Source organism: Tupaia chinensis, unplaced genomic scaffold (assembly GCF_000334495.1).
Source record: "Tupaia chinensis unplaced genomic scaffold, TupChi_1.0 Scaffold000146_1, whole genome shotgun sequence".
Taxonomy (NCBI): Eukaryota; Metazoa; Chordata; class Mammalia; order Scandentia; family Tupaiidae; genus Tupaia; species Tupaia belangeri.
In genome coordinates, this window is record NW_006159616.1 from 13232436 (window position 1) to 13253172 (window position 20737).

General features: G+C 45.8%; 1 protein-coding gene across 3 annotated transcripts in view; it reads right to left on the bottom strand.

Annotated features, from left to right (window-relative positions):
- PGD (phosphogluconate dehydrogenase) overlaps nucleotides 1-14690 on the bottom strand; it is a 22857-nt gene extending 8167 nt beyond the window's left edge. The window contains exons 1-7 of one of the 3 annotated variants that reach the window (XM_006145347.3): nucleotides 14538-14690; nucleotides 13778-13853; nucleotides 12492-12671; nucleotides 8523-8588; nucleotides 7105-7223; nucleotides 4608-4677; nucleotides 1470-1604 (exon numbers count right to left, since the gene is read on the bottom strand). In XM_006145347.3, coding sequence (XP_006145409.2) covers nucleotides 1470-1604; nucleotides 4608-4677; nucleotides 7105-7223; nucleotides 8523-8588; nucleotides 12492-12671; nucleotides 13778-13853; nucleotides 14538-14665 — 774 coding nt within the window. In that variant the 5' untranslated portion in view covers nucleotides 14666-14690. Of the gene's footprint in view, nucleotides 1-1469; nucleotides 1605-4607; nucleotides 4678-7104; nucleotides 7224-8522; nucleotides 8589-11002; nucleotides 11194-12491; nucleotides 12672-13777; nucleotides 13854-14041; nucleotides 14182-14537 lie in introns of those variants that run through there. The other 2 variants (XM_027770639.1, XM_027770640.1) reach the window with 2 other exon arrangements.
- Nucleotides 14691-20737: the final 6047 nt, after the last annotated feature.

Consider the following 20737-nt stretch of genomic DNA (forward strand, 5'->3'; position numbering starts at 1 on the left):
ACAGTTATCCTATAGCAAAAACCCCTCCAAAAAAAAAAAAAAAGAAAGAAAGAAAGAAAAGAAAAATCTACCTCTTATCCTAGTTTCTATTACTTTATAATAGTCATTGTTAACTAGCTTAATAATATATATTTAATTATATAATTAATTATATTTCATTCTATCATCCATCTATGTATAATATGAGGGCAGGGGCTTTGTTTTTTTCCGCTATCCTAGAAGAACATTAGAACAGGGCCTAACATATCATAATGCACTCTTATGTTTGCCAAAATGAAAATATTATGTACACCAATTTAAATGGGGATACAAAAGGAAAAGCACCATTTCTATAAAAACTGTTTAAAATGTTTTAGAAAGAACAATAAGGGCAAGTCAAGGAAACAAATTGCATCAAAATACGTGAGGCTGGAGCAAATAAAAAAATTAGGAGAGAAACAAATGTTTAAACATAGAAGGATTCTGCATTGAGTGCCTCGCAGGAATCTTTAAATCACATTCCATTGGGTGTCGGAAAAGTCACGATATATTTTTTTGTTTTTCTATGCAAAATGTGTCATGACTTTTCTGGGAACCCAATAATTAGAACTAGAAATTCTAGAAGAAAGACGACTTTAATTTAAAATAAATGTTTAAGTGGGGCCAGCAGGCAGTGTGGTGAGTAAGGCACTAGACTCGCAAATGGCCGATCACTGTTTGAGTCCCAGAAACAATGGCTTGAAAAATCACTCTGGGAACTTGTGCCTATGTGCCCCAAAATTCTAAGAGGAGAATGGAAGAAAAAGGATCACAACATGGCCATCCCCCCAGGGGGTGATTTCTCACTTTCCCTCTCTCTTTCTGTCTCTGATGAGCATACAACAAACTGTGGCAAAAACCTTTAAAAATAAGTGTTTACCTAATGACACTCAAGTACTGAGGGGAAAAAAAGGTACCAACTGCAGTTTATGTTGAAGTGTATCCAAAAATTAAGATGAAATTGAGAGGGCAGACAGATATACTTTAAAGTAAGAGCAGTAAAGTATTAATGGTACTCGTGGATACAAGTGCTCACTATGAAACTTTCTACCTTGCCGTTGGAATATTTTCATAATACCATGTTGGGGTCTACTTCCTCACGTGGACTAACTCTTTTGAAGAATGATTGAAATGCCAGCTCCAAGTTGATCCAAAAAGAAAGTTTCTTTTTGAAAGGTGGTAAGCCCTCCCCCGTGGCACAACTGTAGGACCTAGTGAGGTCACGTATGTAAAGTGAGGCGGGCCCGCCACGAGGCAAGGCTCGCTGATTGGTGCTGATGAATACCACCAGGACTCTGCAAAACGCCTGCTTAGTGACCGGCTAGCCTATCTATAGCTGTATTACTGACAGCATCCCTTAAATTAGGCTGAATGCAAGCAGGCTAGGGGACCAGGAATGAGGAAGGATTCGCCGCCAGAGGCAAATCCCCTTCACTGGAGCTGAGACTCACCTGGGCCATCTCGTCATGCTGCATGCCTAGCACATCTTTCATCAGGTGGTAAGCCTCGCAGATCAGCTGCATGTCTCCGTACTCGATGCCGTTGTGCACCATCTTGACGTAGTGCCCTGCTCCCTCCTCTCCAACCTGTCAGGGCCAAACGCACCCAGAGCCTTCAGAGAGGCAAGTACCACATACGCCGGAAAGGTCAACATCAGATTTGACCACAGCTTGGCAAGGCTCCCTCTCCGTACAAAAAAGAACAAATATAAAGCAAATCAATGTTTTATTTTTAAGGCTATAGGGCACATGTGCTTTCCAGAGACAAAGACAGAGAGAGAAGGTGAGAAAGCACCCCCCAGTGGAGATGACCACACCACAATCCCTTCTCCTCCATTCTCCTCTCAGGATTTTGGGCATGCACACACACTGGCTTGTTTTACAAGCCACCAGGTCTAGGACTCAAACTGCAAAGTCCACCATGTGCGATTCAGCCACCTTAACCTCTTTGCCATCTCCTGGTACCACAAATTAGTAATTTTAAAACAAGAATCATATAGCAATTTTCTGAAATACCCAAATGAACCAGAAGTACCTACAGTTCTTTAGCCTCCATTTGCCACTTTTTCTTACCACTATTAAAAGTAGTGGGACCAGCAGATGGCATAATGGCTATGTCACTAGACTCCTGTGTTGTCAACCATGGTTCAAGTCCTGGACCCAGTGGCTTAAACTCATGCCAGGCGCATGTGCATGCATGCCCAGGATCCCGAGAGAATGGAGAAGGGATTGCAGCGTGGCCACCCGCCTTGGGGGGTGATTTCTCACTTTCTGTCTCTCTGCCTTCGTCTGACTTTCTGGTGAGCGCACACGCCCTATAGCAAAAACCTCTCAAAACAAACAAACAAAAAGCTGTAGGTGGGAGAATGCCTACAGCTTCCTCTGTTCAGGTACAGAATACCTAAGTCCCAAGCTATGGAAAGGAATTTTTCCACATTCTTGGCCAGGACATCTGACAAAGCAACAGCCTCTTCAATCCCCTTCTTTTCACCCAAGCAAGCAAACCCCACTTTTTCCTCCCAAGTTTTTGCTATAGAGAACGTACACTTGCCATAGAGATACAGAAAGTGAGAGAGAGAGAAATCACCCCTCCAGTGGGGATGGCCATGCCATAGTCCCTTCTCTATCTTCCTCCCAGAATTTTGGACATGCATGCGCACGTGCCCAGTGTATTTTCCAAGCTGTCAGATCCGGGATTTGTGCCATGCACTCAACCATGCGGGACCCAGACACCTTAACCTCCACACCACCTGGCTGGCCCACAAGCCCCACTTTTGATGTTGACATGTTCTTTGATCATCAAGCAACACGACAATAGTCGTACTTCACCTTGTCTTTCCTGCTCCTTTTTAAGGGATCTTTCAGATAAATCGGGGGAGGCTGCTTTTAATATTAACTTTAAAGCTATAAATAATCAGCTAAAAAACATGCGGGGCCAGCAAGTGATGTGATGGTTATGAAACTGAACTCCCACAGGGCAGACCGTGGTTCAAGCCCTGGACCCAGCGGCTTCAAAAATCACACCAGGCGCCTAAGAGCACATGTCCAAAATACTAAGAGAGAAATAGAGGAGAAGGGACTTTGGTGTAGCCATCCCCCCAACCCCCCGGTCCTCCGGGGTGATTTCTCACTTTCCCTCTCTCTGTCTCCTTCTAGTAAATGCATGTACTCTGTGGCAAAACCTTTAAAAAAAAAAAAAATCAAGAAACAGGGGCATGAGGCCAGCCAATTGGCATGGTAGTTAAGGTCGCTAGGCCTCACATGGCTGAATGAGTGGTTTGGTGGCTTGAGAAATATGCTGGGCACATGTGCATATGTGCCCAAAATCGTAAGAAGAGAATGGAAGAGAAGGGGTTGCAGTGTGGCCAGCCCCCTGGGGGGTAATTTCTCACTTCTCTCTGGAAAGCACACTCTTCCTACAGCAAATTTTTTTACATAATTATTTTATTTAACTTTATTTATTTATTTAAATTTGAACAGAGATGGACAGAGAGAGAGTAAGAGAGAAAGTGGGAAAGCAAGTCCCCAATTCTGGACTCGAACCACCATCAGCCATGAGGGAGTCCAGTGCCCTTAACCACCCCACCACCTGCCAGCCCCCAGCAAATTTTTTTTAAAGTTAAAAAAAAAAAGAAAGAAACAAGGACATGTACAATAGACATGAATTTTAGGCATCAACTATGCTAGTGACTTAAAGATTAAGAAACTTGGGATCAGTAGTTGGCGTAATGGCTGTTGCTGGACTCCCATGTAGTCGACCACATAGTTCAAGTCCTGGACCCGGTGGCTTAAACTCATGCCGGGCGCCTGTGCGTGTGTGCCCAAGATCCTAAGAGGAGAATGGAGGAGGAGGGATTTCCGCATTGCCCCCTGGGGGTTGATTTCTTGCTTTCTGTCTCTCTGTGTCTTTCAGGTGAGCACACACGCCCTATAGCAAAAACCTCCTTTAAAAAAAAAAAAAAAAAAAACGTAATGTCACAAAGATAACCACTGGGACCAAGGTGGCCTTTGCTCTATGCACTCGTACATGCACGTGGCTGTGTTGCCAGCTAGCTTTTTTTTAGATTTTTGCTATAGGGTATATGCTGTGTGCTATTGCCAGAGAGACAGAGAAAGAGGGAAAGTGCGAAATCACCCCTCTGGGGGGATGACCATGCCACAATCCCTTCTCCATTTTCCTCTCAGGATTTTGGGCATGCATGCATATGTGCTTGGCATGATTTTTCAAGCCACCAGGTTCAGGATTCAAACTGAGGGTGGTCCTATGAGAATCCAGCACTTTAAGCACCATGCCACCTGCTGGTCTGCCAGCTTTAAAGAGTATCCTGCAGCTAAGCCTGGTGGTGCAGTAGGTGGCAAACTGAACTGCAGTGTGGAAAGCCAGATGTCGACCACAGTTCAGATCCCTGAGTTGACCTGAAAACACTCTGGGTACATGTGCCTGCACCCAAGGTCTTAAAGAACTAGAGGTCTGGGGAAAAGGGACTATGGGCACAAACAAACCGTGTCGAGGGTACCTCTCTCTCTCTCTCTCATGTACATGCTGTGAGAATTTCAAAAATAATTTTAAAAGAGTAGCCCAGAACTTGCCCAGTCACAGCAGGGTTCTCCAGTTCCTACTTTTGCAGCAATGCCTTGGAAGATTGTCTTGATGTGGGGCCTGTGGAAAACAACAGTGCAGATCAGCTATTGAGGAGAGATGGGCTGAGAGCTCAAGAAAATACTCAAGCACTCCGATCCCCAACTGTTTCCCCGTCCTACTGGGAGGTAAAAGTGCCCATAAATAAGTAACAAATATCCAAAGTTCACAGGTAAACACCAGCCTTGTGCTTACTGCATGTTGGCCTGCGCCTCCAGGTCCTGGCGGGCACTCAAGTCACAAGCTGCAGACTATCTGATCTAGGACGGCGGACAAAAAGACTAGGCAGAAGCACCAGAAGAAACTTCTATCACAGTATCAGAAGAAAACAAGGGCCAGCTCAGTGGCCTAGTGGTTAAGGGAGCCAGATTCCACATGGCTGACTACGGTTCAAATCCTGGCCCCAGCAGCTTGAAATACATGCCAGCTGTGTACGTTCAAAATCCTGATAGGTTGGAGAGATAGAGAGGGATTGCAGCGTCACCACATCCCAATGGGGGAGTGCTCTCCACCTTCTGTCTCCCTCTGGTGAATGCATACACCCTCTGGCAATTAAAAAATATAAAACAAGCAGCTGCAAACAATACACAAGTTCTCCTAGAGACCCGCTTTCCTTAGTCTGGGTGTATGTTACCGGGTCTAGCATGATTCTAGACGTCTGGATCAAGACAGACAGAACCGTGCAATGTTGCAAGAGACACATTATCATTCAGGGAACAAGCAGCTCTTTATTCCTTCCACAGCCCCACTATGAAGATACATTAACTGCTGAGGCCTTTCACTTCTATCCTGCTCACCACTGACCAACACAGGCTTCTTCACAGAGAGGTTTTGGTACAGACGCAAGACTGACAAGGCTACAAAGGTAATGCTTAGGATTGCGGGGAAGACAGCTACGCCTTAAGCTTTAGAACTCCACTCAATGTTTAACTTGTCTTTCAGATAGAAGTGTCATTTCCCCTGCTGCCAGACCAGTATGAGAAAGGTGAAGAGATGGGCACTTCGTGCTCCTGTTTCCATGTGTACTGCCTGCATTTCCGACAGCCTCCTGTACACGTGCCCAAGATCAATATTTATAAACCCCGAGAGGCAGGAAGGCCTTTCCGCTTCCACATTTTAATACACGGAAGAGAGTTCCCCAGGCTTACCCATCAGAGAGGGCATTCAGAGATCATTTCAAAAATATAGATCCTTTACCACTCAGAATCAGGTTTGACCACTCCTATATTTTATTGGCTAATATAATTTTATTTACTTATTTTATTTATTTACTTTTGTTTATTATTATTATTATTTTTAAATTTGCTCTAGAGCATGTGTACTCATCAGAGAGACACAAAGAGAAAGAGAAAAAGTAGGAAAGCAAGTCGCCAGGTCTGGGACTCAAGCCATGGTTGACCATGTGGAAGTCCAGAGCCTTACCCACCATGCCACCTGCTGGCTCCGCTAATATAAGTTTAGACCACATGGAAATCAAACTCATTCAGAAAACAAACAGCCTTTCCATGTCTCCCTCCGAAGGGTCATTTCTTAGCCATTTTCTCTTCTGCTCCATCAACTTTATCTTCCTCTATCAGGTTTTCTCTTTCCCGGCAGGCTCTGCAGCAGCATTTCCGCTCAAGTTTAAGTTATGTTTGTCACTTCCATCTATCCATTCTGATTCCCCATCCCTCTTGCCCCACACCCATTTATGTCTCATACATCCCTTATCTCCTGTCACCAAATCACTCCCCTTCTGAGGTCAACCCTTTGACTTATACAGAGCACAGTGAACAATGTAAAGTTTGTTTATTCCCAAGTTAAATAAAAATTTCCACCTCATTTCCAGACCCCTGAAGATTTTTCTATTACTCACAATTTAAGGTATCTTTGGACCATACATCAGCTGAAAGAGGCAGACCTTACTCCTAAGCATAGACAACACACAAGACATCATCTGAACAATTTTCTTCCTCTAGGTTTCTGCTACACGGCATGTGTGCTCACTGGAGACACAGAAGGGTGGAAAATGAGAAATCACCTCCAGAGGGATGGCCATGCCATAGTCCCTTCTCCTCCAGTTTCCTCTCAGGACTTTGGGCAGGCACACACAGAAGCCCAGTGTGATTTTTAAGCTGCCCAAGTCCAGGACTCAAACCATGGTCAGCCATGTGGGAATTCAGAGCCTTAACCAACATGCCACCTCTTGGCCCCTGAATTGCTTTCTTAAAGCCTATTTAGAACTCCTAGTAAAAGTCTTGAAATAACTGAAGAAAGAAGGCGAAGGAGTATACACATAAATTAAGCAAGCAATAAAATGTCTAAACAAGAGCCACATCTGCAGCATCTCCCAGCTCTAGCACTCAGGGCCCCACGGCAGAGATCAGGGCAGCAGAACCACCGGTGGCTCGCTCATTCTTCAAGGCCGGGCTCCTCTGTGCCGAATGAGGTGGTGCCAATGGTACTCACCAAGCTTCTTTGTTCCCTCCAGGCATGAGTGATGGCCCATATCGGGCCCCGTCCTCTCCACCACTAACTCCGCTCCCCACAAACAGGATCCCCTTGGCCTTGAGGTCTCGACATCGTCTCTAAAGAAAGGAAAAATATTTCATTATGCTTCCAAAAAATGTTTCTCCAGGGGCCAACAGGTAGTGTGGAGGTTAGGGGGCTAGATCCCACACAGCCAACTCTGCACTTTGAATCCCAGCCCCTGAGGCTTGAGAATCATGCCAGGCACATGTACATGTGTGCCCAAAATCCTGAGAGGAGAATGGAGAAGGTATTATGGGATGGCCATCCCCCTTAGGGTGTGATTTCTCATTTTCACTCTGCCGAGCACACATGCCCTATAGCAAAAATTTTTTTAAAAAGTTTCTTCCAATGAATGAGAGGAGGTATAAGACAGGTATGGAGATTCTTCATTAGATAAGAAATGACCCAAGGATCTAGGAATAGCTGCTCATTCAAGGAAAGTAATCCCTTCAGCATGGAAGTTAAAAAGAAGGCTTTCCCTGGGGCCAGCAGATGACATAACAGTTACGTCGCTGGATTCCCACATAGTTGACCGGGGTTCGAGTCTTGGACCTGGTGGCTTAAAATTCACACTGGGTTCATGTACATGCATGCCTAAAATCCCAAAAGGAGAATGGAGGAGAAGGGGTTGCAGTGTGGCCATCCCCTCTGGAGGATGATTTCTTGCTTTCTGTTTTTCTCTGTCTCTCCAGCAAGTGCTCACACCCTATAGCAAAAAAATCTCCTCCCTCCAAAAAAAATGTCTTTCCCCAGCACTTGAGACCATTAGAGCAATGATTCTGAACCATATTAAATTGGTACATTGCAGGTTAGTTGGGAGAAGAAAATGAGTCTTGGACCTGGTGGCTTAAAATTCACACTGGGTTCATGTACATGCATGCCTAAAATCCCAAAAGGAGAATGGAGGAGAAGGGGTTGCAGTGTGGCCATCCCCTCTGGAGGATGATTTCTTGCTTTCTGTTTTTCTCTGTCTCTCCAGCAAGTGCTCACACCCTATAGCAAAAAAATCTCCTCCCTCCAAAAAAAATGTCTTTCCCCAGCACTTGAGACCATTAGAGCAATGATTCTGAACCATATTAAATTGGTACATTGCAGGTTAGTTGGGAGAAGAAAATGAGTTAAGCACAAACTCTTGGTCTGCAATATCTAGCAGATATTGAGTTGTATATATGACTAAGAGTGCCATCTATCAAGTGTGTCTTAGCAGGAAAAAAGACAGACCTGCTCCATGGGTACCAACGCCCAAAGAGTCAGCACCAGGGATGGACAGTTCACCCCTGCCACATGTGCAGTGCTGATACATGTTTCTAGAAGGTTCTCAGAAACTAAAAGAATTCAGACTGAAGAATACTTACTGTGGAGTCCCTATATTCAGAATTTCCTCCATCAATGATGATGTCACCAGTGTCCAACAATGGGACCTGTAACCAGACACCAGCATTAAGGTAAATCGAAGACAAAAATAAAACACCTTGGCCAATAAAACAAGTAAGAACATAATCCAAAGAAGTGCAGTTTAAAAATCTTAAAAGTCTTATCTTCAATAATCCTCTTGATGGCTAGAGCTTGGCCCTATTTACAAGCTTAGGGCTACCAAGTCCTACACAACAGAGATCATTCTCTTTACCTACCCCACAATTTTACAACAAATAAAACACATCTGGAAAAAATATATTTTGATGTATATACCACCTGCCTGTTTTATATCTCCAAATACTAGGGCTAAGACTAACTCCAAAAGACTGAAACACTTCCATAAAATCTCCGTGTTTAGAACAGAGCATGGGTCTAGCAGGGACATCTCTGACGGTTCAGTGTATAAATGAATGACTTGATTGCCAGGCTGGAGACAGCAGGAAGAGACTGAGCATCTTCCCACAGCACACCAACCCTGCTGTTTATTATTTGTTACTCATCGCTCTCCCTACAAGGCTCCCGCTAATGTTACTTAGTATTTTCCTATGTTAACAAAAAAATCTACCATGGGGCCAGCAGGTGGTGGAGTGGTTAAGGCACTGGACTTCCATATAGCTGACCACGGTTTGAGTCCCAGACCAATGGCTTACAACTCATGCCAGGCCCGTGTGTGGCCAAGATCCTGAGAGAATGGAGAAGGATTGTGGCATGGCTATCCCCCTTGGGGAATGATTTCTTGCTTTATGTCTCTCTCTGTCTCTCTGGTGAACACACACACCCTACAGCAAAAATCTCTCTGGCAAGCTGATCACGGGCGGCTTGGCATCTTGCTACATGAAGAGCTCAGGATGTCCTTTCTTTATCACGGTGTCATTCCTTTCTAGGTCATTTGTTTAAAAAATGGCAGCACACTAGATACAGACAATGTCTCCCTGAGAAAGCAACCCCATTGTTAACACTTCTCTAGACAGGCAGTGTCTACCCCTCCCCTTCACTGACTGTCACTGCATTTCTCACGGCAAATACTTCTTCCAAGTAGGTGATGCCTTGTTTGTTTCAGAGCTGTTACTGGAGGATAGTTTTTGAGTTTCTAATTAAGTTACTTCTATTGGTTCTCCTTCACTCATATGCATATTTTTTCTTACAAAAAAGATACTCTTGCCAAAGACAACAAATTCTTTGGTACAAAAATAAGTTAGGACACCCTAAGGGGATCGCTTGTCATTTGTATTAAATTATACAACTATGAAAATTGTTGCTTTATAGGAATATTGAAAAAAAAAAAGAAATCTACTTCTAAATTTGAACTTTAAGATTTATTAGTAAATAGCATTAAACATCCATAAATTTTACATAATCAAAAGTGTAAGTTTTTTTTTTTAAGAATTATTTTATTTGTGGGATCAGCAGTTAGCATAACGGCTATGTCACTGGACTCCCATGTAGTCGACCACGGTTCGACCCAGACCCGGTGGCTTGAACTCATGCCGGGTACATGTGCATTCATGCCCAAGATCCCAAGAAGAGAAAGGAGGAGAAGGGATTGAGGCATGGCCATCCCCCTGGGGGGTGACTTCTTGCTTTCTGTCTCTCTGTCTCTCTCTCTTTGTGGTGAGCGCACGTGCCCTATATCAAAAACCTCTTCAAAAAAAAAAAAAAAAACAGAATTATTTTATTTAACTTTATTTATTTATTTATTTATTTTTCATTATGGCCAAAGAGGGACAGAGTGAGAGAGAGGGAAAGTGAGAAAGCAAGCTGCCAGGACTAGGACTCAAACCACAGTCGGCCATGTGGGAATCCAGAACCCTTAACCACCATGCCACCTGCTGGCCCCCAAAATGTAAGATCTTGGGCCAGTGCCACAGCCCAGTGGTTAGGCAAACTGGATTCCGCATGGCCAAAAGTGAGGTTCAAGTCTTGGCCCTAGTAGCTTAAAAAACACCAGGTGTATCTGTGTGCATGCCCAAATCCCAACAAGACAGAGAAATGAGGAGGGGACTGTGGCATAACCATGCCCCATTGGGGAGTGCCTTCTCCCACCCCTCCCTCTGTCTCTCTGGTGAGTCCACACCCTCCAACAGAAAAACTGTAAGATCTTTTTGAAATCTTCTAAGTTTACTATTGTTCTTACTCTTATTATTAATGACCTTTTATTGAATCACCTCTAAGCGTCCTAGGAAGTTTTATATAAGGAATTATTACCACCCAAGGATACACTACTAGTTAATGCCAGTCAGGTTAACCAACATTGTAACATTTGAGAAACTTTTTTCAGAAGTGAACAGCTCATATCCGGCAACTGAAGAAGAAGGAAAAAAAACTCTGAAGTTAAAAGAAATAAACTAGCTAAAGGGAAGCACACACAACACAGAATCTCTATTATGCTAGTCAGCAGCTAAAAGCAAGCTGGCCTCACCAGTTTTTCAATGAAATCATCAACAGCTTGACCAGCCTTCACAAGAAGTATGATCCGCCGAGGCTTCTTCAGCTTGGAGACCATCTCCTTCAAAGACTGAGCACCAATCACTTTGGTTCCTTTCGCCTCATTGGCCAAGAAATCATCCACTTTAGAGACTGTCCTATTAAAAGCACAGACCTAGAAGGACAAAGGGCCTGATGAGTAGATCTAGAACACAGAGGAGCTTCACACGGTGGGCCAAGCAAGAACATTTATATTCAGTCCGGGGTTTTAGGAGAGCAGCTGGTGCATTTTCTTTTTCTCATCCAAGTGCTGACTGATCATTGTAAAGTTAGGACATCTCAGCAAGAGAAAAAGGCAGAGGACTGAGAAGACCAACTGCCCAAGGCAAGCTGGCTAAAGATTGTCACTAACTGGTTAGAGCCAGAATCAATCCTAGGAACCACCCAGTCTGACAGTGGGCTCTGTCTTTTGTCACAAGTAATCCTGGTATTTAAATCACTTTAACATTTATGGGGGCCTGCAGATGGCATGTGACTAAGGACGCTAGACTCCCACATGACTGATTGCAGTTCAAGTCTTAGACCTGGTGGCTTGCTTTCTCTCTCTCTCTCTGTCCCTCTCTAGTCAAATTAAAATAAATACATAAAGAAAATAAATAAAGTTCAATAAAATAATTTTTTTAAAAGATTCAAAAGTACTATTTTCACTCTCTCCAGAGCTCAACAGGCAATAAAGTTGGAGCTCCGCACACCCAGCAGGGTCTCCCCTTCGCCATTCATCTCTACTGATCCAGGCTGAGCCTGTAACCAGTAGTTAAAGGAGCTGGAATCCACAGGACCAACCAGTTTGAATCCCAACAGACCAGCCCATGTGTGTGAGTGCCCCAAAACGGACAGGATGGAGACATGCAGGAGAAAGGACTGCAGTCTGACCACACCCTGTTGGGGAGTACTTTCACCCCTTCTCTCCTGCAATTGCACACACCCTCTCCTCTGGTAACAGGAGGTAGTGGGGAGATACTACAATCTGAATAAATGAACAGACACATTCAGCCGGATTCCTCTTACAGGGAGAACTCCAAGGGCCCCCTCCTGCCACACACACACAACCTCCCTCTGTCTCTCTGGTGAGTCCACACCCTCCAACAGAAAAACTGTAAGATCTTTTTGAAATCTTCTAAGTTTACTATTGTTCTTACTCTTATTATTAATGACCTTTTATTGAATCACCTCTAAGCGTCCTAGGAAGTTTTATATAAGGAATTATTACCACCCAAGGATACACTACTAGTTAATGCCAGTCAGGTTAACCAACATTGTAACATTTGAGAAACTTTTTTCAGAAGTGAACAGCTCATATCCGGCAACTGAAGAAGAAGGAAAAAAAACTCTGAAGTTAAAAGAAATAAACTAGCTAAAGGGAAGCACACACAACACAGAATCTCTATTATGCTAGTCAGCAGCTAAAAGCAAGCTGGCCTCACCAGTTTTTCAATGAAATCATCAACAGCTTGACCAGCCTTCACAAGAAGTATGATCCGCCGAGGCTTCTTCAGCTTGGAGACCATCTCCTTCAAAGACTGAGCACCAATCACTTTGGTTCCTTTCGCCTCATTGGCCAAGAAATCATCCACTTTAGAGACTGTCCTATTAAAAGCACAGACCTAGAAGGACAAAGGGCCTGATGAGTAGATCTAGAACACAGAGGAGCTTCACACGGTGGGCCAAGCAAGAACATTTATATTCAGTCCGGGGTTTTAGGAGAGCAGCTGGTGCATTTTCTTTTTCTCATCCAAGTGCTGACTGATCATTGTAAAGTTAGGACATCTCAGCAAGAGAAAAAGGCAGAGGACTGAGAAGACCAACTGCCCAAGGCAAGCTGGCTAAAGATTGTCACTAACTGGTTAGAGCCAGAATCAATCCTAGGAACCACCCAGTCTGACAGTGGGCTCTGTCTTTTGTCACAAGTAATCCTGGTATTTAAATCACTTTAACATTTATGGGGGCCTGCAGATGGCATGTGACTAAGGACGCTAGACTCCCACATGACTGATTGCAGTTCAAGTCTTAGACCTGGTGGCTTGCTTTCTCTCTCTCTCTCTGTCCCTCTCTAGTCAAATTAAAATAAATACATAAAGAAAATAAATAAAGTTCAATAAAATAATTTTTTTAAAAGATTCAAAAGTACTATTTTCACTCTCTCCAGAGCTCAACAGGCAATAAAGTTGGAGCTCCGCACACCCAGCAGGGTCTCTCCTTCGCCATTCATCTCTACTGATCCAGGCTGAGCCTGTAACCAGTAGTTAAAGGAGCTGGAATCCACAGGACCAACCAGTTTGAATCCCAACAGACCAGCCCATGTGTGTGAGTGCCCCAAAACGGACAGGATGGAGACATGCAGGAGAAAGGACTGCAGTCTGACCACACCCTGTTGGGGAGTACTTTCACCCCTTCTCTCCTGCAATTGCACACACCCTCTCCTCTGGTAACAGGAGGTAGTGGGGAGATACTACAATCTGAATAAATGAACAGACACATTCAGCCGGATTCCTCTTACAGGGAGAACTCCAAGGGCCCCCTCCTGCCACACACACACACACACACACCCCTAAAGAGGGCTGGACACTACAAAAATAAAGCAGAAACGGAACCTCTTTAAAGAGAAGCAAGTTCCAGATCACAGGGGTTGTGAAATCACCAGAACAATCACTGGCATTCGGGCTAATGCCAAGTACCACCAGGGACGACAACGTGTCTCCCCACCACTTACCACAAAGCCATGGTCATTCATGTTCAAAATTAAGTTCTGGCCCATGACAGCCAGTCCAATCAGTGCAATGTCAGCTCTAAAGGGCCAGAAAAGGAAGGAACAAAATGTGTCAGTATTCTTGATCCATTCCAACGCGGGGGACCAGAACTTTCTAGCTTCTGATGTGACTTGCTAACTCTCTTAACTTTTTTCTGCACCCCTCCCCTATGCACTTTAGAAAACAGGCATGCGGGTTCCCTGAAAGTATCAGCAAACCCTTCCTACCTCCCCAGGCCGCTTCGTGAAACCCCAAATCCGTCACGATAAACTTGGCATGCACTGGAAGCTCAACCACAACAGAAATCGTCCCTTTGCTCCAGTCCCTCTGGCTCTCATTTATAACAAGTGTCCCGTCTCTGCAGGTCGGCCCGCCTGATCCGCAGACAGGGTCGCCGCCCATCCCTCCAGGTTCGACCCGGCTTTCCTGGGGTAGGGCCGGTCTCAGGAAGGAGATCCGCCCCGAACCTGCGCTGCGCCGCCGAGTGGGCAGGGGGCGGGGTGCACGGGGAAGAGAAGGCGGCGGGGCTGGCGCGGGGCTGGCGCGGGCCTGGGAGTTCCGGGCCTGCGACCTCAGAGATGGCAGGGTCCGGGGCCGCAGGAGGCCAGGCTCTGATGACCCCAGGGGTGAGGAAACGTCAGAGAAGTCTAGGCAGATCCCAGCCCCCAGAAAGCTCCCTGCAGACCCAGGCCGAGACTGGCTGCCCGCGGGAGAGTCACTCACTGGGCCATGGCGAGGGAGGTGGACCGACCAGATGCACAGAGCAGCGAAGCGCGGACACCACTACAGCGGGCGAGTGAGGCAGAGCAGGGTTCCTGCTCACCTCCGCTGGCTGGGGCAGCCCACTGCATGGCTTTCCGGAACCAGCCAATCGGAAGGAGGGGGCGGAGCCTTGGAACCCCACCATTGGTTCTCTCTGGCGCCTGTTAGAACACCCGAGAGCAAATGGGCTCGCCCAGTCCCGGCCGGAGCAGTAGAGAGCCAAGCACATCGAGCGGGCCCCAAGCGACACGCCTGGGAAAGGTGGAATGGAGCTGGTCGCCGGCTCGGGGCTTCCCGCCCGCCCACAGGGCTCTTCTCAGCGGATTCCCTGCAAAGTAGTTTGGGGCAACTGGTCCTCGTAGCGCCTGCACCATGGGCCTGCAGGCCCTCTGCTTGGCGCAGCTGTAACGATGGTACTCACGTCGGACCATACTTTATAGTTTACCAAACACTTGGACGCTTTTGTCTGACTGCCCATCACTGCTAACGCCATCACTGCTATGCACTATGGGGTGTATGGGTCCTGTCCCTGGACTCAAACAGAGACTCGGTTTATTCTTCCTGCCAGGTGGGCCCATGGAAGTGGAGCCAGGAAATGTAGCTCTTCACAAGAACCCTCTGTGGGGAACCAGCAGTTATCGTAATGGCTCTGTCGCTGGACTCCCATGTGGTCAACCACAGTTCAAGTCCTGGACCCAGTGACTTAAAACTCACGCCGGGCTCGTGTGCGTACGTGCCCAAGATTCTGAGAGGAGAATGGAGGAGAAGGGACTGCAGCATGGCCATCCCTCCCGGGTGTGATTTCTCGCTTTCTGTCTCTCTGTCTCTGTCTCTATCTCTCTCTCTCTCTCTCTCTCTGTCTTTCTGCCGAGTGCACACATGCCGTATAGCAAAAAAACCTCTCCAAAAAAACAAAAGAGAAGTGCTCTTTTTTGGAACCAGCAGATAGCTTAATGGCTATGTCGCTGGACTCTCATGTAGTCGACCAAGGTACGAGACCCATAAACAGTTGCTTAAACTCACACTGGGCGCGTGTGCGTGCCTGCCCAAGATCCTGAGAGGAGAATGGAGGAGAAGGGATTGCAGCGTGGCCATCCCCCCTGGGGAGTGATTTCTTGCTTTCTGTCTCTGTCTGTCTGGCCAGTGCAGGCGCCCTGTGGCAAAAACCTTTCCAAAAAAAAGAACCCTCTGTGGGAAACGTTAAACCCTCCTTTCTGTAGGTAAAGAAACTGAGGCGCAGAGAGAGAAGGCAGTTAAATGTATTTGTTGGAGTGTGATCCAGATCCAGAGGTCACGATATTGAATCCCTTCCTGTTTTGCAGAGGCTGAATAATGTGTAATGTGGACCAGATTAAATGTACAGGCAGATGTGAGAATCCCACTTTTGTTGTTGTTGTTATTAAGAATTATTTAACTTTGCTTATTTACTTTAATTTGACCAAGGAGGGACAGAGTGAGAGAGAGAGGGAAAATGAGAAAGAAAGCCTCCAGGTCAAGTGCTACCCAACACCCGAGAATCTAGTAGCTGTTTTAAGCCAGACATAAAGAAATGTACAAAACTGTCAAACACTACTACTAATCTTACTTTCCTTTGTTCTTGGATAATTATTTAAAAGTTTATTTTATTTATATTTTTTAATTTGCTGGAGAGCATGTGCATTTACTGCAAGGAGAAGCAGAGGGAAGGCAAGAAAGCATTCCTCATGGAGCATGATCCTGCTGCAATCCCTTTTCCTTCATTTTTCTCTCTGTTTGGGATTTTGAGCATGCACGCAAATATGCCCAGCAGGTTTCTCAAGCCACTGGTCTGGGACTTGAACTGTGCAGTCAGCCATATGGGATCCAGTCACCCTAACCACCATGCCACCAGCTGGCCTGCTCTCAGGTTCAGTGTTTAAAATTAAAACTCTTCGGGGCACACTTGCAGCCCCAGCTACTTTGTAGGTTGAGGCAGGAGGATGGTGAATTGGAGGCTTTGTCTCTATGGGGGAGAAAGGTAAATACCGATCATTCATGTAAACAAAAGCTCTTTGGGGCTTCAGTCATTTTCAAGAGCATGAAGGGATCCTGAGACCACAAGTTTGAGAATCAATGATGTAGCCCAACTCATATTGTAGAGATGAGGTAACTGGGGCGCAGAGTGACAACCAGACTTGTTCAGGTCACATATTGACAGGGCTAACACTGGAACTGCCCCTCTGGGGACACATTAGATGTTCTCTAAGGTCCCTCTCAATAAAATCCAGATGTCGGAGACAGCCTTGGTGGTAGGGCAGCACATTATTGATTATTGTAGAAGTCAGATCAGATTGTTTCTCCAATTATTTTAACTTTCTTAAAAAAGAATAATTATTATTTTTTAATTTGACCAGAGAGAGACAGATAGAGAAAGGGAAAGTGAGAAAGCAACCCACCAGCCTCAGTCACCCATGTGGAAGTCCCGCACCTTCACCATCACACCACCCACCGGCCCTTCTTTTTTTTTTTTTTTTTGGAGAGGTTTTCGCTATAGGGCGCATGCGCTCGCCAGCCAGACAGAGAGAGACAGAGAGACAGAAAGCGAGAAATCCCCCCCCAGGGGGGATGGCCACACCGCAATCCCTTCTCCATTCTCCTCTCGGGATCTTGGGCACGCATGCACACATGCCCGGCGTGAGTTTAAGCCACCGGGTCCAGGACGCAAACCACGGTCGACTACGTGGGAGTCCAGCAACATAGCCATTACACTAACTGCTGGTTCCCAAGGCTTCTTGATAAAGAGTATGTCTGACGGTGTCACATTGACTTCAGCCCCTTCTGATTCATTGCTTTCTAGCTGTGCAATTTAAAGTAAGTTGCTGAGTCTCAGAGTTTCCCCTTCTATAAAACAGGAACCGCAGTGTCGTGAGTTATACTAGGGTTAAATGAAGCAAATGGCATTTGTTTCCGTGTCTGGCATTTGGTACCCAGATGCTAGTTTTCACCTCTCTGTGGAAAGGACTCAAAAGAAGAGAAATAAATTATAATGAAAAAAATAGGCTAAATCAAAGAATTTCTCCTAAGTTTCCTTATAAAACCCCTATGGGGGAGCAGCAGATGGCGTAATGGCTACCTCGCTGGACTCCCATGTAGTAGACTGCGATTCGAGTCCTGGACCCAGTGGCTTAAACGCATGCCAGGCATGTGTGCACGTGTGCCTAGGATCCCAAGAGGAGAATGGAGAAGGGACTGAGGCGTGGCCATCTCCCCTGGGAGGGGGGGTGACTTCTCACTATCTGTCTCTCTGTCTCTCTCTTTCTGGCGAACACATGTGCCCCATAGGAAAAACCTCTCAAGCACACACACACACACACAACAACCAAAAAACCCGTGTCGTTTCCATAGTTCAAGCTCAGCTGGTGATTCTCTGATCTTTTACCTGAATTGTTTGCTATAGAAATAAATTCCCATTTAGGAGTCGGCAGGTGGCATTGTGGGTGAGGGCACTGGATTTCCACATGGCCAACCATGGTTGGAGTCCCGGATCTGGTGGCTTGCTTTCTCACTTTCCCCATCTCTCTCTCTCCCTCTCTCTCCTTCTCTCTGTCTCTCTCTCTCTCTCTCTTGTCTGTCCCTCTCTGGTCAAATTAAAATAAATAAGTAAATAAAGTTAAATAAAATAATTCCTAAAAATATTCCCATTTAACAATGACATACCCGTGCATATGGTAATATCCGTCTTCCTGATCAAACACAGGTGCCTTACCTTCTCCCCCCTAGTTATTACCTCTGATCTCCATTCCTTTGGAAATAGGGTGTGCCAGCATGTCTTTTTGTTTCTTTTTTTTTTTTTAACACTTACTTATCTATCATATTCATTTTGCTGTGATTTTCAGGCGACTGGTCTAGGATTCAAACCGTGGTCCACCATGCAGGAATCCAGCACCTTAACCACACCACCTGCTGTCCCTGGCACATCTCAGTACATATACTTTTTGTTTTTCTAGAGCATGCAGGAAACATAAGCCTCAGTCTCAGCTTAGGGCCACGGGGGTGAAGGGCAGAAGGGTGCGACACCTTCCTTGCTCATCATAAGTGTCATGACTGACATTTACGTCATGGAAAAGCCTAGCAAATTTACATCAAAGTTTGATGTGACATAGGAGCCTTCAAAAACGAAGACCCAAGGACCCCTGGAAAACGGTTGTTATGCTAGGTTCGCTGAAAGATGGACAGCATGTAGAAACGTGCTGAACAGAAAGGCAGGGTCTAATAGTAACAGGTTAGGTCTGTATGTGCTGGGAGGCGGCTGGGGGAGTGCAGCAAGGCCTGGCTGTTCAGATTCCTCGGGGCCTCTCTGTAGCATTCCTCCCCGGAATGTGGCAGGATCATTCTGGAACAAGGGTCTTAGGACCTACACCAGACAACGTAGGTCCGAGAACTTCTTCATGTGCAGCTATGTATAGCAATCCCTTTCATACTCAGAATTGTTCTGGTTTGGATGAGAAATTATATTGGTACTCTACTTTAAAAATGATATGTTGGGGCCAGCCGGTGGTATGGTGGTTAAGGGGCCAGACTCCCACATGACTAATGGTCAACCACCACAGTTCAAGTCCTAGAATCTGGCAGCTCGAGTCCCAGACCTGGTAGCTTGTGTTCTCACTTTCTCTCTCCCTCCCTCTCTCTCTCTCTCTCTCTCTCTCTCTCTCTTTCTCTCTCTGGTGAGTGCACGTGACCATAGCAAATTAAAATAATAAATTATTTTTTAAAAATGATATGTCTTGGAGCTGGCAGGTGGCATAGTGGTTAAAGTGCTAGACTCCCAAATGGTCAACCACAGTTCAAGTCCTAGGCCTGGCAGCTTGCTTTCTCATTTTCCTCTCACTCTTTTTCTGGTCAAATTTTAAAGTAATAGTAATAATAATAATAAAATAAAATAATTTTTTAAAATGGTATGTCTTATCTTCAGGATACAGTCCTCCTTTATTTTTTTAGAAAGGTTTTTGCTATAGGGTATGTGCTCTCACCAGAGACACACAAAAAGACAGAAAGCAAGAAATCACCCCCCTGGGGGATGGCCACACTGCAGTCCCTTCTTCTCCAGTCTCCTCTCAGGATTTTGGGCACGCATGCACACACACCCAGTGTGTTTTAAGCTGCCAGGTCTAGAACTTAAACTATGGTCAACTATGTGGGCATCCAGTGATGTAACCATTATGCCATCTGTTGGTCACCAACCCTCCTTTTTTAAAAAAGAATTATCTTATTTAATTTTACTTATTATTCTTCACTTTAACTAGAGAGAGAGAAAGAGGGAGAATGAAAAAGCAAGCTGCAGGACTGTCTCGACCCGCGAGACAGTGGAACAGGTTTCCTGAGGGAAGGAGTGAGAGACGGGACGTACGGCGCACTATTACAGCACGGAGACGACGCAGTGTCTCTTTAGGGACGTCTCTTTATTGTAGGCAGCACAGAGACGACACAGTGTTTAGGGTCATCTGGAGCTGACACAATGTCGCCACAGCTCAGGGTTGTCCGGAGACGACGCAGTGCCACAGCTCAGGGTCGTCTGGTCTAGGCGCGGTATCGCAGCTCAGGGTCGTCTTTTTTTTGGTCGTCTGTGTCGCCTTCTTGGTCATCTGGTGATTATGGGCCAGAGATTGTGCTTATATACACATTGGTGGGCCATGATTGGTTGAATGAAGGATAGCAAAAGGTGGGTTATGATTGGTTGCTTTGTGGACCAATCATGAGGTACCCGGATATGCAAATCTGAGGGATTCTAAGCTCACCGATTTGCTATGTGAAGTGGCCAATCAGAGTGTGGTGTCGAAGGTGAGGTTTTTGAAAGGGAGCCAGTTGTGGCCTTTGTAATTGTTTGCTCTCTGAGCCTAAGATGGCAATAGTAAGAGACTCATGAAAAATGGCCTCGGCAGACTGCTGGTGCACAGCCTCCCACACAGGACCAGCAGTTAGCGTAATGGCTATGTCACTGGACTCCCACGTAGTCGACCACGGTTCGAGTCCTGGACCCGGTGGCTTAAACTCACGCCAGGCGCGTGTGCGTGCGTGCCCAAGATCCCAAGAGGAGATTGGAGGAGAAGGGATTGCGGCGTGACCATCCCCCCTAGGGGGGGTGATTTCTCGCTTTCTGTCTCTCTGTCTCTCTCTCTGGCGAGCGCATGCGCCCTATAGCAAAA